General features: G+C 35.5%; 1 protein-coding gene across 6 annotated transcripts in view; it reads left to right on the forward strand.

Annotated features, from left to right (window-relative positions):
* ATP9B (ATPase phospholipid transporting 9B (putative)) overlaps positions 1–13919 on the forward strand; it is a 168778-nt gene that overhangs the window by 113668 nt on the left and 41191 nt on the right. For all 6 annotated transcript variants that reach the window (XM_062618066.1, XM_062618062.1, XM_062618063.1 and 3 more), the window contains one exon: positions 6148–6308. In XM_062618066.1, coding sequence (XP_062474050.1) covers positions 6148–6308 — 161 coding nt within the window. The remainder of the gene's footprint in view (positions 1–6147; positions 6309–13919) is intronic.

Genomic DNA, 13919 nt, shown 5'->3' on the forward strand with positions numbered 1-13919 from the left:
AACATCTTTAAATCCTGATCTTTTTTTCCCTGTGGAATTCTATGTCTTACAAATTTTCATCAGATATGAGGAGGATTGTGAGTGCTTAGAAACTCTGAATGCCTTCTATGATTGTTTTAAATGGAAAAAAAAAATCTTAAGACTTTCACTGTATGATTGCTTTTGGTTGTTGAAGTCTCCAGTATGATTAGTTGGCTCAGATTATTGAAGTAATTATTCTAAATTGATGGGTGGTCTCCATTGATAGCTTCTAATAGGAGGAAGGGTATGTTACTAATACAGCACAATCCATGTTATGGATGCCAGAATTTAAGAAGCCATTAACCTTTTCAGTTTTCTTAATATGCTCTGTACATGTTTTTATAATTCCTGTGCATGACAGATAGTGAAGTCAGAGAACATATGGCCTCACAGCGTCTCACTGCTGGCACCTTAAGGTACAAGTCTGTGACTGTATAAAGGTATATGAAGTGTAACTTTTTGCTAAGAAGGAAATACAGTATTTCAGTCCAAAATCTGAATTATTAAATTCCTTCGAATAATTTATTTGAACTTTTCAAACTAAACGGGGTAAAAGCTGTTGGCCAAGGAAGATCATACAGAAATACGGGTCCCCTTATAAAGGTACATACAGTGCTGAGCTTGCTTCTGAATTACCAAGAGAGCACTTACAAAAGCAGATAACACCAATCGTGAGCACCCTCTGCTGACCAAACTGTACATGACATTTCTTAAACTGCAGCTAAGTCTTTTTTTTTAGCCTTCAGTCAAATTAGAGCAAAATACTGAAACAAGGTAGAGGCAAATATCAGTGACTTCGCTCCATTGTTGTATTTCAAGACTGATTTTAAGAAAAGAGATCAGAATGAAGTCTCTTTGGAGACATTTGGATAGTTGAACAAACTTCAAAAGTGTTAATGAAAATCAGATTTATTGTCAACTCGCTACTAAGAATGGGTCTGCTTCAGTTTCTCTGATTTTAATCTTTTGAAACATAATGTTTTATCACCAATAGATAAATCATTGGTGTTAGGATAAATCAGGACGCAATTGAAAAAGACACACGTAAGAAGGATGTGATGTCTGTGGCCAGCATTTGTCAAAACGAGTGCCTTACTTCAAGCAACTGAGTCCACTATTTAAGTACAGTTGTAGGTATAGCTCACTTAGAGTTTTTACTGTAGACTGAACTAGAGAGGGCTAAGCACCCCTAAAAACCTGGAGAGGAGTTTCAAGTTTCACATTTTGTATCCAAACTCAGATGAGGATGAGTCTGGAAAAGGCAGCAATATGAAATGGACAAACAGAGATACAGATTTGTATCTCTGCTTTCTTTTTCTCTTTGTTTTCTTTTAGCATTGGAGGTATTACTAGCTACAGAAAAGGTAGTTTTGTTCCTAAGGTGATTAGTTTATTTCAAACATAGATATTAAGCAGTTATGAATAGCTTGTTAAACTAAAAACAGACAAGTCAGAAAAGTAATTTAAAAATGTAATAAACTTATTATGTTTTTAAAAGCACTTAAAGCTCTGGTTTTGAATATGCATCAAAACATTAAGAAAACCCCACATTACCTGCTTGCAGCCTCCTCATCTTCTTTTGGATGATAACCATGTATTTCTTCTTGAGTTTTAAAATATTTCTGCTATTTTAAATGCCTATCTGTTGGATATGGACTGTTTTTTTCTCAAGATACAGATAAGTAATAGTAATTTGTTTCCTTGTGGATACAATTAATGGTAAATATCTAAAAGTGTTCCTTGGAGTCAGTGTAGAATAGATGCAGTTGAGCTCCATAAACCTGCAGTATTAACATAATGCCAAATATTTCAGTTTAATCAAGGTCTTGTTGGGTCTTACTTAAGCCAGGTAGAATGCCCCCACACACCACCATGATTATTGCTTTAATTCTAAGATTAATAAATCTTGTAATATGTTTTTAGTGCTTCAGAAAATGTTTTCAAGGTTTGACATTGTTGTTCTTGCAGCTAAACAAGTGATTGAGCTGTTTGAAAATTGATCTAAGAAAAAGCAGGAATAAGTGGCTTTTTTTTTTTTTTCCACTAAATGGTTACTTTATATCTTTCAGTGGTTTATTTGTTTTTCCTACTTTTGAATCTACTGCTTAAAAGGATAAGTAAGATATTGAATAAAAGTGTAGCATACAATATAAAAGATTTGGTGAGTTTTGTGCTAATCAAGACAGGCTTTTGGAGAAACATGTTTGTCAAACCGTTAATTGAGTACAGTGAATTAAGGGAAGATGCTTCCTAAACTTGAATTCACATACTTTACTTGTTTTGATTCATAATTATCTGGTTATCTGGATTGCTGAGCAGTCAAGAATTTGAATAATAAAAAATAACCTTAGATAGGAGACTTAACAAGAAAAAACATTTACAGATTCCGAAGTTGCTGTACATGTTTTTAGTGTCAAAGATTAAGGTAAATGGATATTGATGTGTCTATTGAGTCTTTAAACAGGGATTAATATTCCCAGGGACTATGGGAAAGGTTTAACAGATTATTGGAGAAAGCCATAGGGGTTCTGATATATGCAGCTAACTGTACATAGTAATTTATATAATAAATTTTAAAATTTAATAGATGATGAAATGCCATGAATCATCTTTTTTAGGCAAGGTATGTTTTTCTCATCCCAAAGAAGAAGATAAATTACTTGAATTTTAGTAATTTTAAATACTTACCTTACTCTTTGCAGAGCTGTTATATCTAAGTTTCGACTAGGATTAAGGAAAACGTGAATACTTGGCTAGTATTCAAGGTTTAATAAAGTTCAAAGCATGTATTTAGAATAGGGAAGAAAAATTTTGTGTATGGTGCAAATTAAAGTCAAAGCCTATCTCAAGCGCCCATACCCTGAAATTTCATTCTAGCCAGTATGGTGTTTGTCAGTGCAGAACCCGAGTGATTACTGAAATATAATTACCTTTGGGGAAGAATCTGGTTGCAGGGGGAAGTCTCTCCTAAGGTAGTGCCTTAATACTTCACCAGTATTAGAGTAGGACACTTTAAAAAGTCTGTGTGGGAGCAATTATTTCTAATGCACTTTAAACTGTAATTGAATAAAAATGACTGCATTAGACCTTTTGAGAAACCTTTACTGTTGTGTAACATCGAATTATCAAAATTTTGCATTTCAGTATTCTAGCGTATTTTTTTTCCACATTTTCCAAGCAATTGGAAATTATAATGTTTGAAGAATTGTTCTAGTGCTGCTATAATAGCTTCAGAGGATAACCTTTTCCAGAAGTTAAGCATCTAGGGCAGCAATAGCTGCTGTACTTTTTCTACTTCAATTGTCAGAAAGGGTTTTTTTGTTGCTTTCAACTTGTGCTAATTAAATCAAGTTTGTTTTTTTTTTTATAAGATAATGATTTATACCTTGTGATCCAAAATATGAAGTTTAGACCTTTAATCATTCCCTCATTCAAAATAATGTATTCTTAAAACTTTCAGGTTTTTTTGTGCAAGTAGGCAATTGATGGTATGAAATATTATTTTATTGAGAACCATTAGCTATTTAAAACTTCCTGCATAAATTAAAGAGGAGCTAAATGGTTTTGCAGTTGTTGTCATTAGTAGCATTTTAGATTACACAGGCAATTATTGTGTTCATTACCATAGAGCAGCCCCTTTGCAAAACTATTGTGGTTGTCTTAGACATATGATCAAATTTTCCCTTGGAGATTAAAATTTCCAGTGGTGTGTTTAATTTTGTTAACACAGTTGTTTCAAATAGAACAAATATTATGACAAGTAGAAGAAAATTTGCTTTTCTAATATTAGAAGTAGCAGTAAACGTGGAAAATTACTCCACTTGTTAATTCATCTATTTCTTGTATTGTCATAGTTTCTCTGGTTATGATTATTTTCAAAAGGAAAGAAATCACTTTCTTAAGATGGTATATTTTACAAATATCTTGATAAAATCAATATAATTAATATTACCCACTTTTTCAGTGTTCACATAAATTTTAGAGCATGTTAGTGAATTTCTTCATGAAATGTATATGGAGGATTAAACTGTTTTGTTAGTTGGAGTGCAGATATTTAAGTGGAAAGGTACAGAATTAAACCAAGTATATTTCAGTACATTATAGTAACTAATTTTTGAGAAATTGAGAATGCATTTCTATTAAAGCTTTCTTTGTGTGCCTTCTTAAGATTTTGCAATTGCCTTCACTTGCCATAGTAAATGAAAATATTACAATTGACTATGGCTAATAGTATGACCTACATTAAAAAGGATGACGTTATTAGTAACAAACCAAATGTTCTTGAGCAAAAGATTTATTGTGTGAAAAGTTTTCAACATCAGCTTCCTTTATTCTCTTAATATAACTCTAAACAAATTTTTGTTGGATTCCAAACTTAAATTCACATCTGTCTTCATCAATTAGATAGGTATTAATGCTTTGAATTAGCTACGTATCGGTGTGCAGTGGACTAAATTTAATGTTTCTGTCCAAAAAGTGGCATTCTTTCCAAAGAAGCTCTTTATTCATTTCTGTTCTGGGGTGGGGCTTTTTACGGGAGGGGGGGGGACGGGGACACGACACACACACCAAAGAGGGAGCAGAGGGGAGAGGTAGGCTTTCACTACCATGATGCAGGGAAAAAAAGTGTGAGGTAGTGGTTATGCATATTGCAAGACAGTGATTCTTTATTTTATTACAAAAAAAGACCAACTCTAGAAGGCCAGATTAAATCATTCCTTTCACTTTTTAATGGGATTTGGATGAATAGAGTAAAATATGCACTTTGCATTCATTGATAGCATCTTTAGGTTGAGGTAATTGAGTCTTTTTTCCCTGACTGAATGAATAATGACTTCATCTGATCCTCAGCGAGGCCTGAAACTTAGGCTGCCTTTGTCAAAGCAAAAAGATCTGGGCTTTGAAACATGCTCTACTTCCCTGGCTTCATTTTTCTTCATTTTAATCCAAAAACCTATTTTTCTCAATAATTCAAGCATAAACTATGTAGTAGTTGAAGCAGCGGAAATTGCAAGATATTTGTCCTCGTTGTGCTGCTTTTTAAATGCAGCTGATAAATCAGCCGCTGTGGTCTTCAGCTGCCTGGTTCTCTAGGGAAGGGACAGCCCATGTATAAGCAAGATTGCTGGAATTTTTAAGAACTATATTTAAAGTGGTTCTTTTGCAGACTCTTTGTTATCTAAGGAAGTGTTATGTTTTACTGGTCTTACTGACAAGACTTGGAGATAAAAGGGGCATCTGTGATGGGGTCTAGGAAACCCTCACATAATTTTCCCACATATTTTACTGACTACAAGAGCATCTCAAAAAGTGGAGTATAAATACTTAGCTTAGAGCATACATTATTGAAATGGTGAGAGTCTTAGTTACATAGCTCAAAAATATTTTTTTCATGAGAAACAGTGGATGAAAGATAGCCTCTCTTAATGTTTTTACTAAAATATTTCTAAATCAAATACCTTTTTGCTTGTGAAAAGTTGAAGCCATTTTTACTCTTTTGTCTTGAAAATGGACATTCCACTTGATTATCGTTGTTTAGTATTATATGGAATAACTGAAAGCTTCATGGAATTATAAATTATTTCTATGAAATAAGTTCAGTTTTACAGGCTGGTATTGGAGAATAGGATGAGTTACATGAATGAGAAGGTAGCTCTGCTGCATTTGTCCATTGATTCTTGGATCTAACAGGTTTTTGATCTTCTAGCAGTAAATAAGCAGTAGCTACCCTAGAGATATAATATACAGTGCCAGGATTTTTGCTGCAGACGTGACAGAAGGTTGTTCCTCCTTATTTTTAACTCTGTCTTTTCTCCTTGCCCTCTTGTGTTACTATCCTGTATCAGGGGATGAAGGACATATGTATTGGATGTAAAGGCATTCAAAGGGCTATCTGAGACAGTCCACAGTGGTTCTGGGAATTGTTACTGTCCTGTAACCAGGAAACATCTGTTCCATGCAAGCATAGGAACAATAATTCAGTTATCAAAATGCAGTTAATTGCTACAAGTACATGGATTTTTAATAGGAATGAAAAAGCCAATAATAGCTAATTGTTTGCCCTGCAGAGGTGTCAGTTTAAGAAAAACTCATTACTAATAACTTGATTTGTACTTCTTACTCTAGGTTGGACTGCTGGATTTGGAGTTAAATCAACTGACCAAAGCCCTGTTTTTGGCTTTAGTTGCACTATCAGTTGTTATGGTAACCTTACAAGGATTTGTAGGCCCTTGGTATCGCAACCTTTTCCGGTTCCTCCTGCTGTTTTCCTATATCATCCCGATCAGGTATGTATAAGAATGAAAGAAGAACACAGATGTCTAATTTCACTGAATGTGGCTTTCTTGAAATTTATACTTGCTTCTCATTGCAAAGGAAATTGATCTTATCAGGAAGCTGAAGGAGAAGGTGCCAACAAATCTGCTGATTCTTGAAGGATCACTGTACAGAAAACAATACTGTTGTGTTTTTTTTTTTTTGTATAATGTTCATCTTGCTGGAGTAATCAGGATATCTAATCCTTTACTAGCATAAATGTATTAATAAGGATACAATCTTGGTATATTTGAGAACATGGGTTTAGGAAACATGTATTTGAATGAACTGTGATATTTTGGAATTTTATTTTTAATGCCTTGAATACTGAAAATGTTCCATTTCTCTGGTTAAAATACAGATTTTTTACTACAACCATGATTAATTTAAACGGAATGACTGAATAATGTAAGTGCACTTTTACAATGAGAGGACTTTGAAGATGTGTAACCAAATAGAGACTTGCCCTGAATTAATTAATTCATTAAGCATGAGTACTGTATATTCAAATTGCATATAAACTGGAACAGGAAATAATATCCATGTCTGTAATCAAGTCTTCTGTAGACACAGAAATGAGAACACTGACCCTAAAATGATTTTTTTTCCTTGAATGGGTATTGCCTATGCAAAATGGAAATATCCTCTCCTCTTAAAATACCCAGTATTTAAAGTGATAATTAATTTTAGATGCTCTCTGGAACTCTTCAGTTTGAGATAAGTTGTTCACTAAGAACAGTGGCTAGCCACAGAGTTAGCAGCAGCTAAACTGTCAGTAGATTTAAGATCTATCCCCTCACGTTTGCGCACAATATTGAAATCCATGTAGTATAAGGGGAAAAAAAAAAAGATTTGATTAAGAATTCTAATCTTCTTACATGACTTATGTGCTACTGTGGACACATTTATTTAAGTACATGTCTGTGTGAAGGAAACTCTGTCTTGTCATATTTGACCAGTATGGTACTCAGGAAGTATCTGTCTTAAGATTTTAGAACTTAAAGGACTTCTAGTTTTATGCTGCTTTTGTGTAGCAAGAGCAACTTACTCTGGTAGTTGAGGGAGAGGGCTCCAGCAAATATGCTGGGAAGTATAGAGGTCTTGTACAAACTGGTCACTTTAGAACAGTTGTCACTTCCTTTACCTGGCCCTTTTTTGTTTACACATTTGTGTTTCAGTTTTGTGATATCTTTCTAAATAGTCAATGTCATAACTCTCTTACTGCTTGTGTGATGTTGCTGTTTAGGTCATATCATCGTTCCCCCCCATACACACACAGTTACTGAGTACTAAGCAACTTACCCAGGTGAGGAGGCAAAATTGCTGTATTCACGCGATAGTCAAGTCTGCATATTGCTGAAAGATGCACATAATCATCAAAGACATGTAGGGGAAGGGAAAAAGTGAAGTAACTGTGTAAAAGATCACTTGTTGGTCACCGTTCTGCCATAATAAAGAGTTTAAACCAAAACTTAAATCTGGCTTTTAACTGTCACAATATCTTTGTTACTGGATGCAAGAGGATTAAGAGCGTATAGGTGGTGTAAGTAAATTTGACTCTGTTTTGGAAGTTCAGCGTATACCACTGAGAAACATGCTGGTTCATTAGCTTGTTTTCAAATTAAGAGTTCTTTAGTGGACTTGTGGAATAGTTCTTTTCCAAAAATAATTTCTAGGATACATCTAATCCCATTTTTCAGCTGCTTGTGGGAGATAGCATACAAAGCGAAAATACTAGAGGATGTGGTTGGCTTAGTTCTGAGATGGACTATGTAGTTACTCTGTGAAGATCAGACAGGAATCTGTCAGAGACTGCTTTTCTCTCTAAAGCTTTATCTATTTCTATACCGCCTTTTCTTCAGTTCTGCTCATTTGTATACAGGGCTGCTTCCCACACTGTCAGCAAAATGAACAACTCCAGTCATGCCAGAGTTGTTCAAAATATAGCTACACTTCTTTTTTCTGGATGCTGAGCATGGAAATTACTTCTTCTTTAGGCTGTATTTAGGGTGTGAACTCTTGGAGATGAAAATTATGAGGCTGATGACACAGAAACACCAAGTGTTGTGTCTTTTCATGATTTTAAAATAGCTGTATTGGAGAAATAATGAACTTTTTACTGGTAAAGGAAATGAACATGGGAGAATCCAATTCACAGGATTGACTGGTATAGGCAATGAATATCTGAACTTGTGCACACACGAAATGTGATGATTGAGAGTTCTAGAGAATTCAGGAAGTTTCTGAACATGGAGGGGTTTTGCAGTTGTGTTTGGCATTTGGTTTGCAGGGCAAAGGAAATTCCTGGTATGCAATGAAAATAATTTTCCATGGCCAGGCATATTTGGTGAAGATCACTGAGAGGAGGTAACTAACTGTTAGCAGAGTTTAACTGATTTCTGTACAGTCTTTCCTATAATTAATAGAAAGAGGAACATTTTTGCTGTGGCAAGCAGCTCGTTCGCTGTGATTCAGCTGCATCCTAAATACCCCTCTCAATCAATGTTCCTTCACTGTCTGAAGTTAGAACCATTATGCATAAAATGTTTTGAACGGGCCTACACTCCCAGAAAGGTTTGACCCTTAGAATTATATTCTGTAACTGACGTTTGGTTTTCCCCTATGGAGGAAGCATGGCCCAGGGAGCCTCCGTAGGCAGTCTGCCTTCCTACAGAGTTAATCTGTTTGCATTTCTTAAAATTGATTGGGAAAGGAGGATTGAAAGCGAGTCCTTGACAGACTGTCCAAAACTACATCAATCTCCCCACGATTATGATTGCCCCTCTCCCTGAATTCCTTGGTATTCCTAGGCGTTTTTCTAGTTGGCTCTTAGGTACTGAGCCATTCTGCCGAAATAAGCTGTCCCAAAGATCTGGAAGGAACTGTCTTGCACTTTAGCATGAGTTTTGGGGCATTACCTGGCTCCTGGCTGCTTTTTTCTGGATTTTTAAGAGGAGCATTTAAGAAAAATGCTTCAAGTTATGTCAATCTGTTTTCAGTGGGCAGCGAAGAAAACACTGCAAGAAAGTCTTGTATCTGAAATACATTAATATCCAATCAAATCTGGGATTATACAAATAGGAATTTGTGTGTATTCCCAGGATCCAAGGAATTTGCACCTATGCGAGATTGTAATGTCTTGCAGCCGCAAGCAGCTATGCTGCTTTAAATTATGTCATGATTTGTGCTGTGTTGGAGCTCTAATTTGTGTAACATGTGGATGTGTTACATATACAGTATCAGTATGTGTAGTCTCACATACACAGAATATATATTGGATATATGATGCAAATCTTTCAATGCAGAAGAGCTAAAAAGTTGCTCAAAGTAGTTTAAGCAATCCTTACAAATGGGCCTTATGCTTCTATACCATACCATGAAACATAATGAAACCTATGTAGAGACTGAAAAATATTATATGAAGCTTTTTGATTTTTTTCTTGGCCAATAATTTTAAAACTGTTCAATATTGTTTTCTAGTTAATGTGTAAAGTGCGTAATGGCTGTTTATGGCTGTTTCAAGCAGGCAGGGATTTAGGAAGGTTAGGAGCATAACCACAGGGGATTGAATACGGTTTTGGGTACTAACATGACCCAGGTATCTCCACTATTTCACTCAGAAAGAAGTACTGAAAATATAAAGACTACATCTCAATTACTTCATTTGTTTTGAAAATTGGGTACTTCTCTGGACACTCATGCTGCATTTGAAGTTTTGGCAGGGCTTTGTGTTTTGCTACAGGCTTTCTGCTTATATGGAGAACTGGTTAGGAAGTTCAAATAAAACTCATACTATTTTGATTCAAGTTCATTCTTGAATTTTATTTATAGTATCATTTTGTTCACAGAATCATCTATGCTAATTTCATTAGGTCCTCATTGCTTTTCACTGAGTCGTGAAAGGCAGAATGTTTCTGAAGTTTCTAAACGTATGTGTCAGCCTTTCTCAGTGAAGGCCTTTGGTTATTGGCAACTTTGTCCATTTTGACTAAAAATCAGAAATGTTTACATGGAGGCCCAATTGCTGTTAGGGAGAAGATAAGTTTAGAAGTCCTGTAAATATTAATTTCTTTAACCTAAAACACTACCAGCGTTTTTGAGGGAATAAAAGCAAAAATTCTGTTCTTGTAGTAAAAAGCACTGTGGATTCTGAAATGTGTAATTGATTTTTTTTTTTTTTTTTTTTACCCCAAAGCTAGATTGCAGAACATATTCACCCTGGTTCTTAGTGGAATAAATCCCCAAGTCGGATAACAGTTGCCTAAGGTTTGTCTCCTCTAGAACTAGTATTCAGGTTGAGAGACAAGAAACTTCACATTATGATGTTCATTAAATATGCCTGTTCTCTGCAACAGCCTTCAAATACCATTATTAACAGACTGTGTCTGAAGACTGCTGTTAACTGGTTTGGTAAAAAAAAAACAGTTACTGGTGCAACAATATGCTAATGCTACATATGATGCAGTTCTGTACATTTTCATTAATTACTGATGAGCTTGGAGCCTTAAACTGAATGAGAAGGATTTAAAAACTGGTAAATTTAAAATGGGTTTGGTTGCATAATGAGGTTTCTTGAAACCCACAAAGGGCTTAAGAGAAATCATAGCTAATATTGTCAGGCACTGAAAATAAGCGTAATATCTCCTTGGTTTATCATATAAGAATTCTTGGACTTCTCAGTCAAGTATTTCTGTCCATTCCTGTGAAGCTCTGTTAGCAAGATTTGAAAGCAAATGGGCCTCCATCATTTTTAGTGTTAAAGCAGTTTCCATCATGCGCTACAATGACTTCAAAGGCAAAAATTTCCTTGAAGACAACAAGCACCAAGTGGAGGACATCAGAGCGGGATACAGTGTACAAACTTCAGAATTAATACTGGGAATGGATATGTAGACCTCATTTTTTATTTCATTTCTGTTTATTTCTTTAGTTATGTAAACAGTTCAAGCATGCACCCAGTATCTGTGTGTGCCAGAAACCTTTCTTGGAATGTTCTGGTCATTGAGAAGATGTTATTTCTCTGGAAGGCCAATGGTGCCAGTTTCCTATTAGGTCCTCAGCATAAAGGAGATGCCCTCTGTTCCTCTTAGCAGTGCATACTGAAAAGCTAGGGTAGTTCCTATAATGTCTTCATGCTTTGGAATACAAATTTGTCCTTACTGCTCAGCAACGGAAGCTGTCTTACCTGTAAACTGTATTTAGGTGAGATTATAATTAAATGAATATAGTGTTTAGATCATTGAAACCAGATAATATCCAGGCTTATAAAAGATGGAAGTGAAGACGTGTACTTCAGCTTTGAGAGGTTTTTTTCTCATTTAACCTTACTGAAGTACAGTTTTTCGTATCTGGATGACTTTGTATAGTCTCCATTGGAAGAGAGGCCGCATGGATTTCTCTCTTTGTAGAGAGGCTCCTGTACCTGAGATGGCAGCTCTTAAATAGAACTTTCATCATAGAATTCCTGCCTCTGTAGCCAAGCAGAAAAAAAATACAGCCCAAATGCCTCTTTGAAGTGGGGTGATGGGCAGCTTTCCTCCTTCACTTACTCCTGTCTAGAGCATTATGTCTAGCTGTTCTTAAATAAAGTGTGCTTGTGGTTTTCTTCTCGAGCTAGACAGCATCCTTTGTACTTGACTAGCTAAAAAGCAAGTTTTAATCCCTAAGAGGAGTAAATCATTTGCTGTTCCTTCTGTTGACTGATACATATCTCAGTGTGAGATTATATTGGTTCTTTTAGTCTAACTCTGCAAGTTAGCAGACATATGTAGTATAAATACTGGTTGCTCAGCACTGGTTCTGGATTGAGTGAGAGTGTAAAACTGCAGTTAACCAGTGCAAGGCAAGTCACTTCCAGTATTTTTCTCCTTGTTAATACTGTAGTATTTTCAGTAAAAAGAATCTGGTAGAGTCCTCTTTCTGCTGTCTGTCCTCATGTGTTTTTATACATATATATTTGCATGACCGAAGACAGCTGAAGTTAGGTATGATATTGCAGAGCTAATTGGTACGTATCACCAAGTAGAAGGATAGTTTCCTGATGCTGACAATTTTATTGAGAAAATGAGAGCTAGTTAATGAAATATCATCTTGTCTCCTCAAGAATTTTGTATCAAAAAGGCTTGTTTCTTTCTGTGCTGCAACATGTGCTGTCATCTGCACAAATTCAGGAGAGAGTCTGGAGTAAACTGACTTTTTTTTAAGTGTGTGCTGAAAGTTCAGATGTTCTCAGAATTCTAGTTAGGTGCATCTATGGGATACTGCAGTTTATGACTCCCTGCTTCATGCACTGTTACCTCAGGTTATTTGCTGTCAATCTGTCCCTGTGCCTGCAAGAGGACAAGTGAAAATCGTTTGTAGCTGCTGTTTCGTTTAGGCTGTAAAGCACCACTTCAGGACTGTTAAGAAGGTCTGAAGTGCATTAGCAGTGTTTTGACCTTGATACACACCTTTGAACAGTTTTAAGAGTTATGCTACTGTAAACCTCTTACTAAGTATGGGACTCTCAGTCATGTGCCCTCAGCAAATAGCTACGAATAGTTCATGTAGCCACTATCCTAGTTCTTGCAGTGTTTCTATTAGAGCAGTCAAGGGAAGTGAACGTGTCTGTTCATTAGTTCCTCTGATACGGTAGCAGGAATGCAGTGAATAGCTAAAGGAAAGTAGCATTTTAAAGTTTTAGAACAAGGTGACGTAGAGTTTTGAGTTGAAGAATTTAATTTTGGGGAAGAACAATGTGATCAAAGTTATCTCTGACCAGTATGAGCAAAAACTTTTTTATTATAACATAGGGATACAGGGTGCAAAGGCAGTTAATTCTTGTATGACATAGACATGGAAATAAATATGTAGACACCAAGTGAACTGAAGTCAAAATACTTTTGATTTTGCACCTTTATGTATAATAGTCTTAGTAAATAAGTCATATAAATAAGACTTGCTGCAAATCAGTTTCTAGTATAGAGCTACCCAAAGGTTCGTTATTGCTTCTGACAGTAGGAACTCCAGGCCACACGCTATCAAGAGGGTCCATTTTGCTGCTTGAGCAACTGTTCTCTGCACCTGAGGGCCTCTGTAACTGCACTTTGGGAAGGACAGCAACAATGTTGATTGGTTGTGATGTGAAAGAGAAGTTGTCAAATATAGTTGTACTTCCCTAAAGAAAAAGCAATTTTTAAAAAGCAGTGACTTAAAGACATACAAAAATATTTGTACTTTAACATAATAAAGAAACCTCAACACCTGTGATTTTTTTTTAACAAATAAAAGGAGTGACTTTAACAGCAATCAACTCTTGTCAATAAAGTGTATCTAATGCTCTCGTAAGTGTAGTAATTATGTGAAGAATCTCCACAAGTGTTGGAATATCTCATGCAGAAGGCATGATACTGCATTTGTTTGTATTGCAGTAGTTCTGAAAGTCTTGGATGGGGACTGACTTTCTAATGTGATAAGTACCTTCAAACACATAACAAAAGGATTGTTCCAAAATTTTTGTTGCATATAGTTTTAAGATTTTTTTTTTTTCAGGTATCCTAAAAAGAGCTTCTAGTTATATTTTTTATGGTGATAATTTCACTTTG

Source organism: Pezoporus occidentalis, unplaced genomic scaffold (genome assembly GCF_034315485.1).
Source record: "Pezoporus occidentalis ecotype Australia unplaced genomic scaffold, CSIRO_AGI_Poc_V1 ctg2, whole genome shotgun sequence".
NCBI lineage: Eukaryota > Metazoa > Chordata > Aves > Psittaciformes > Psittacidae > Pezoporus > Pezoporus occidentalis.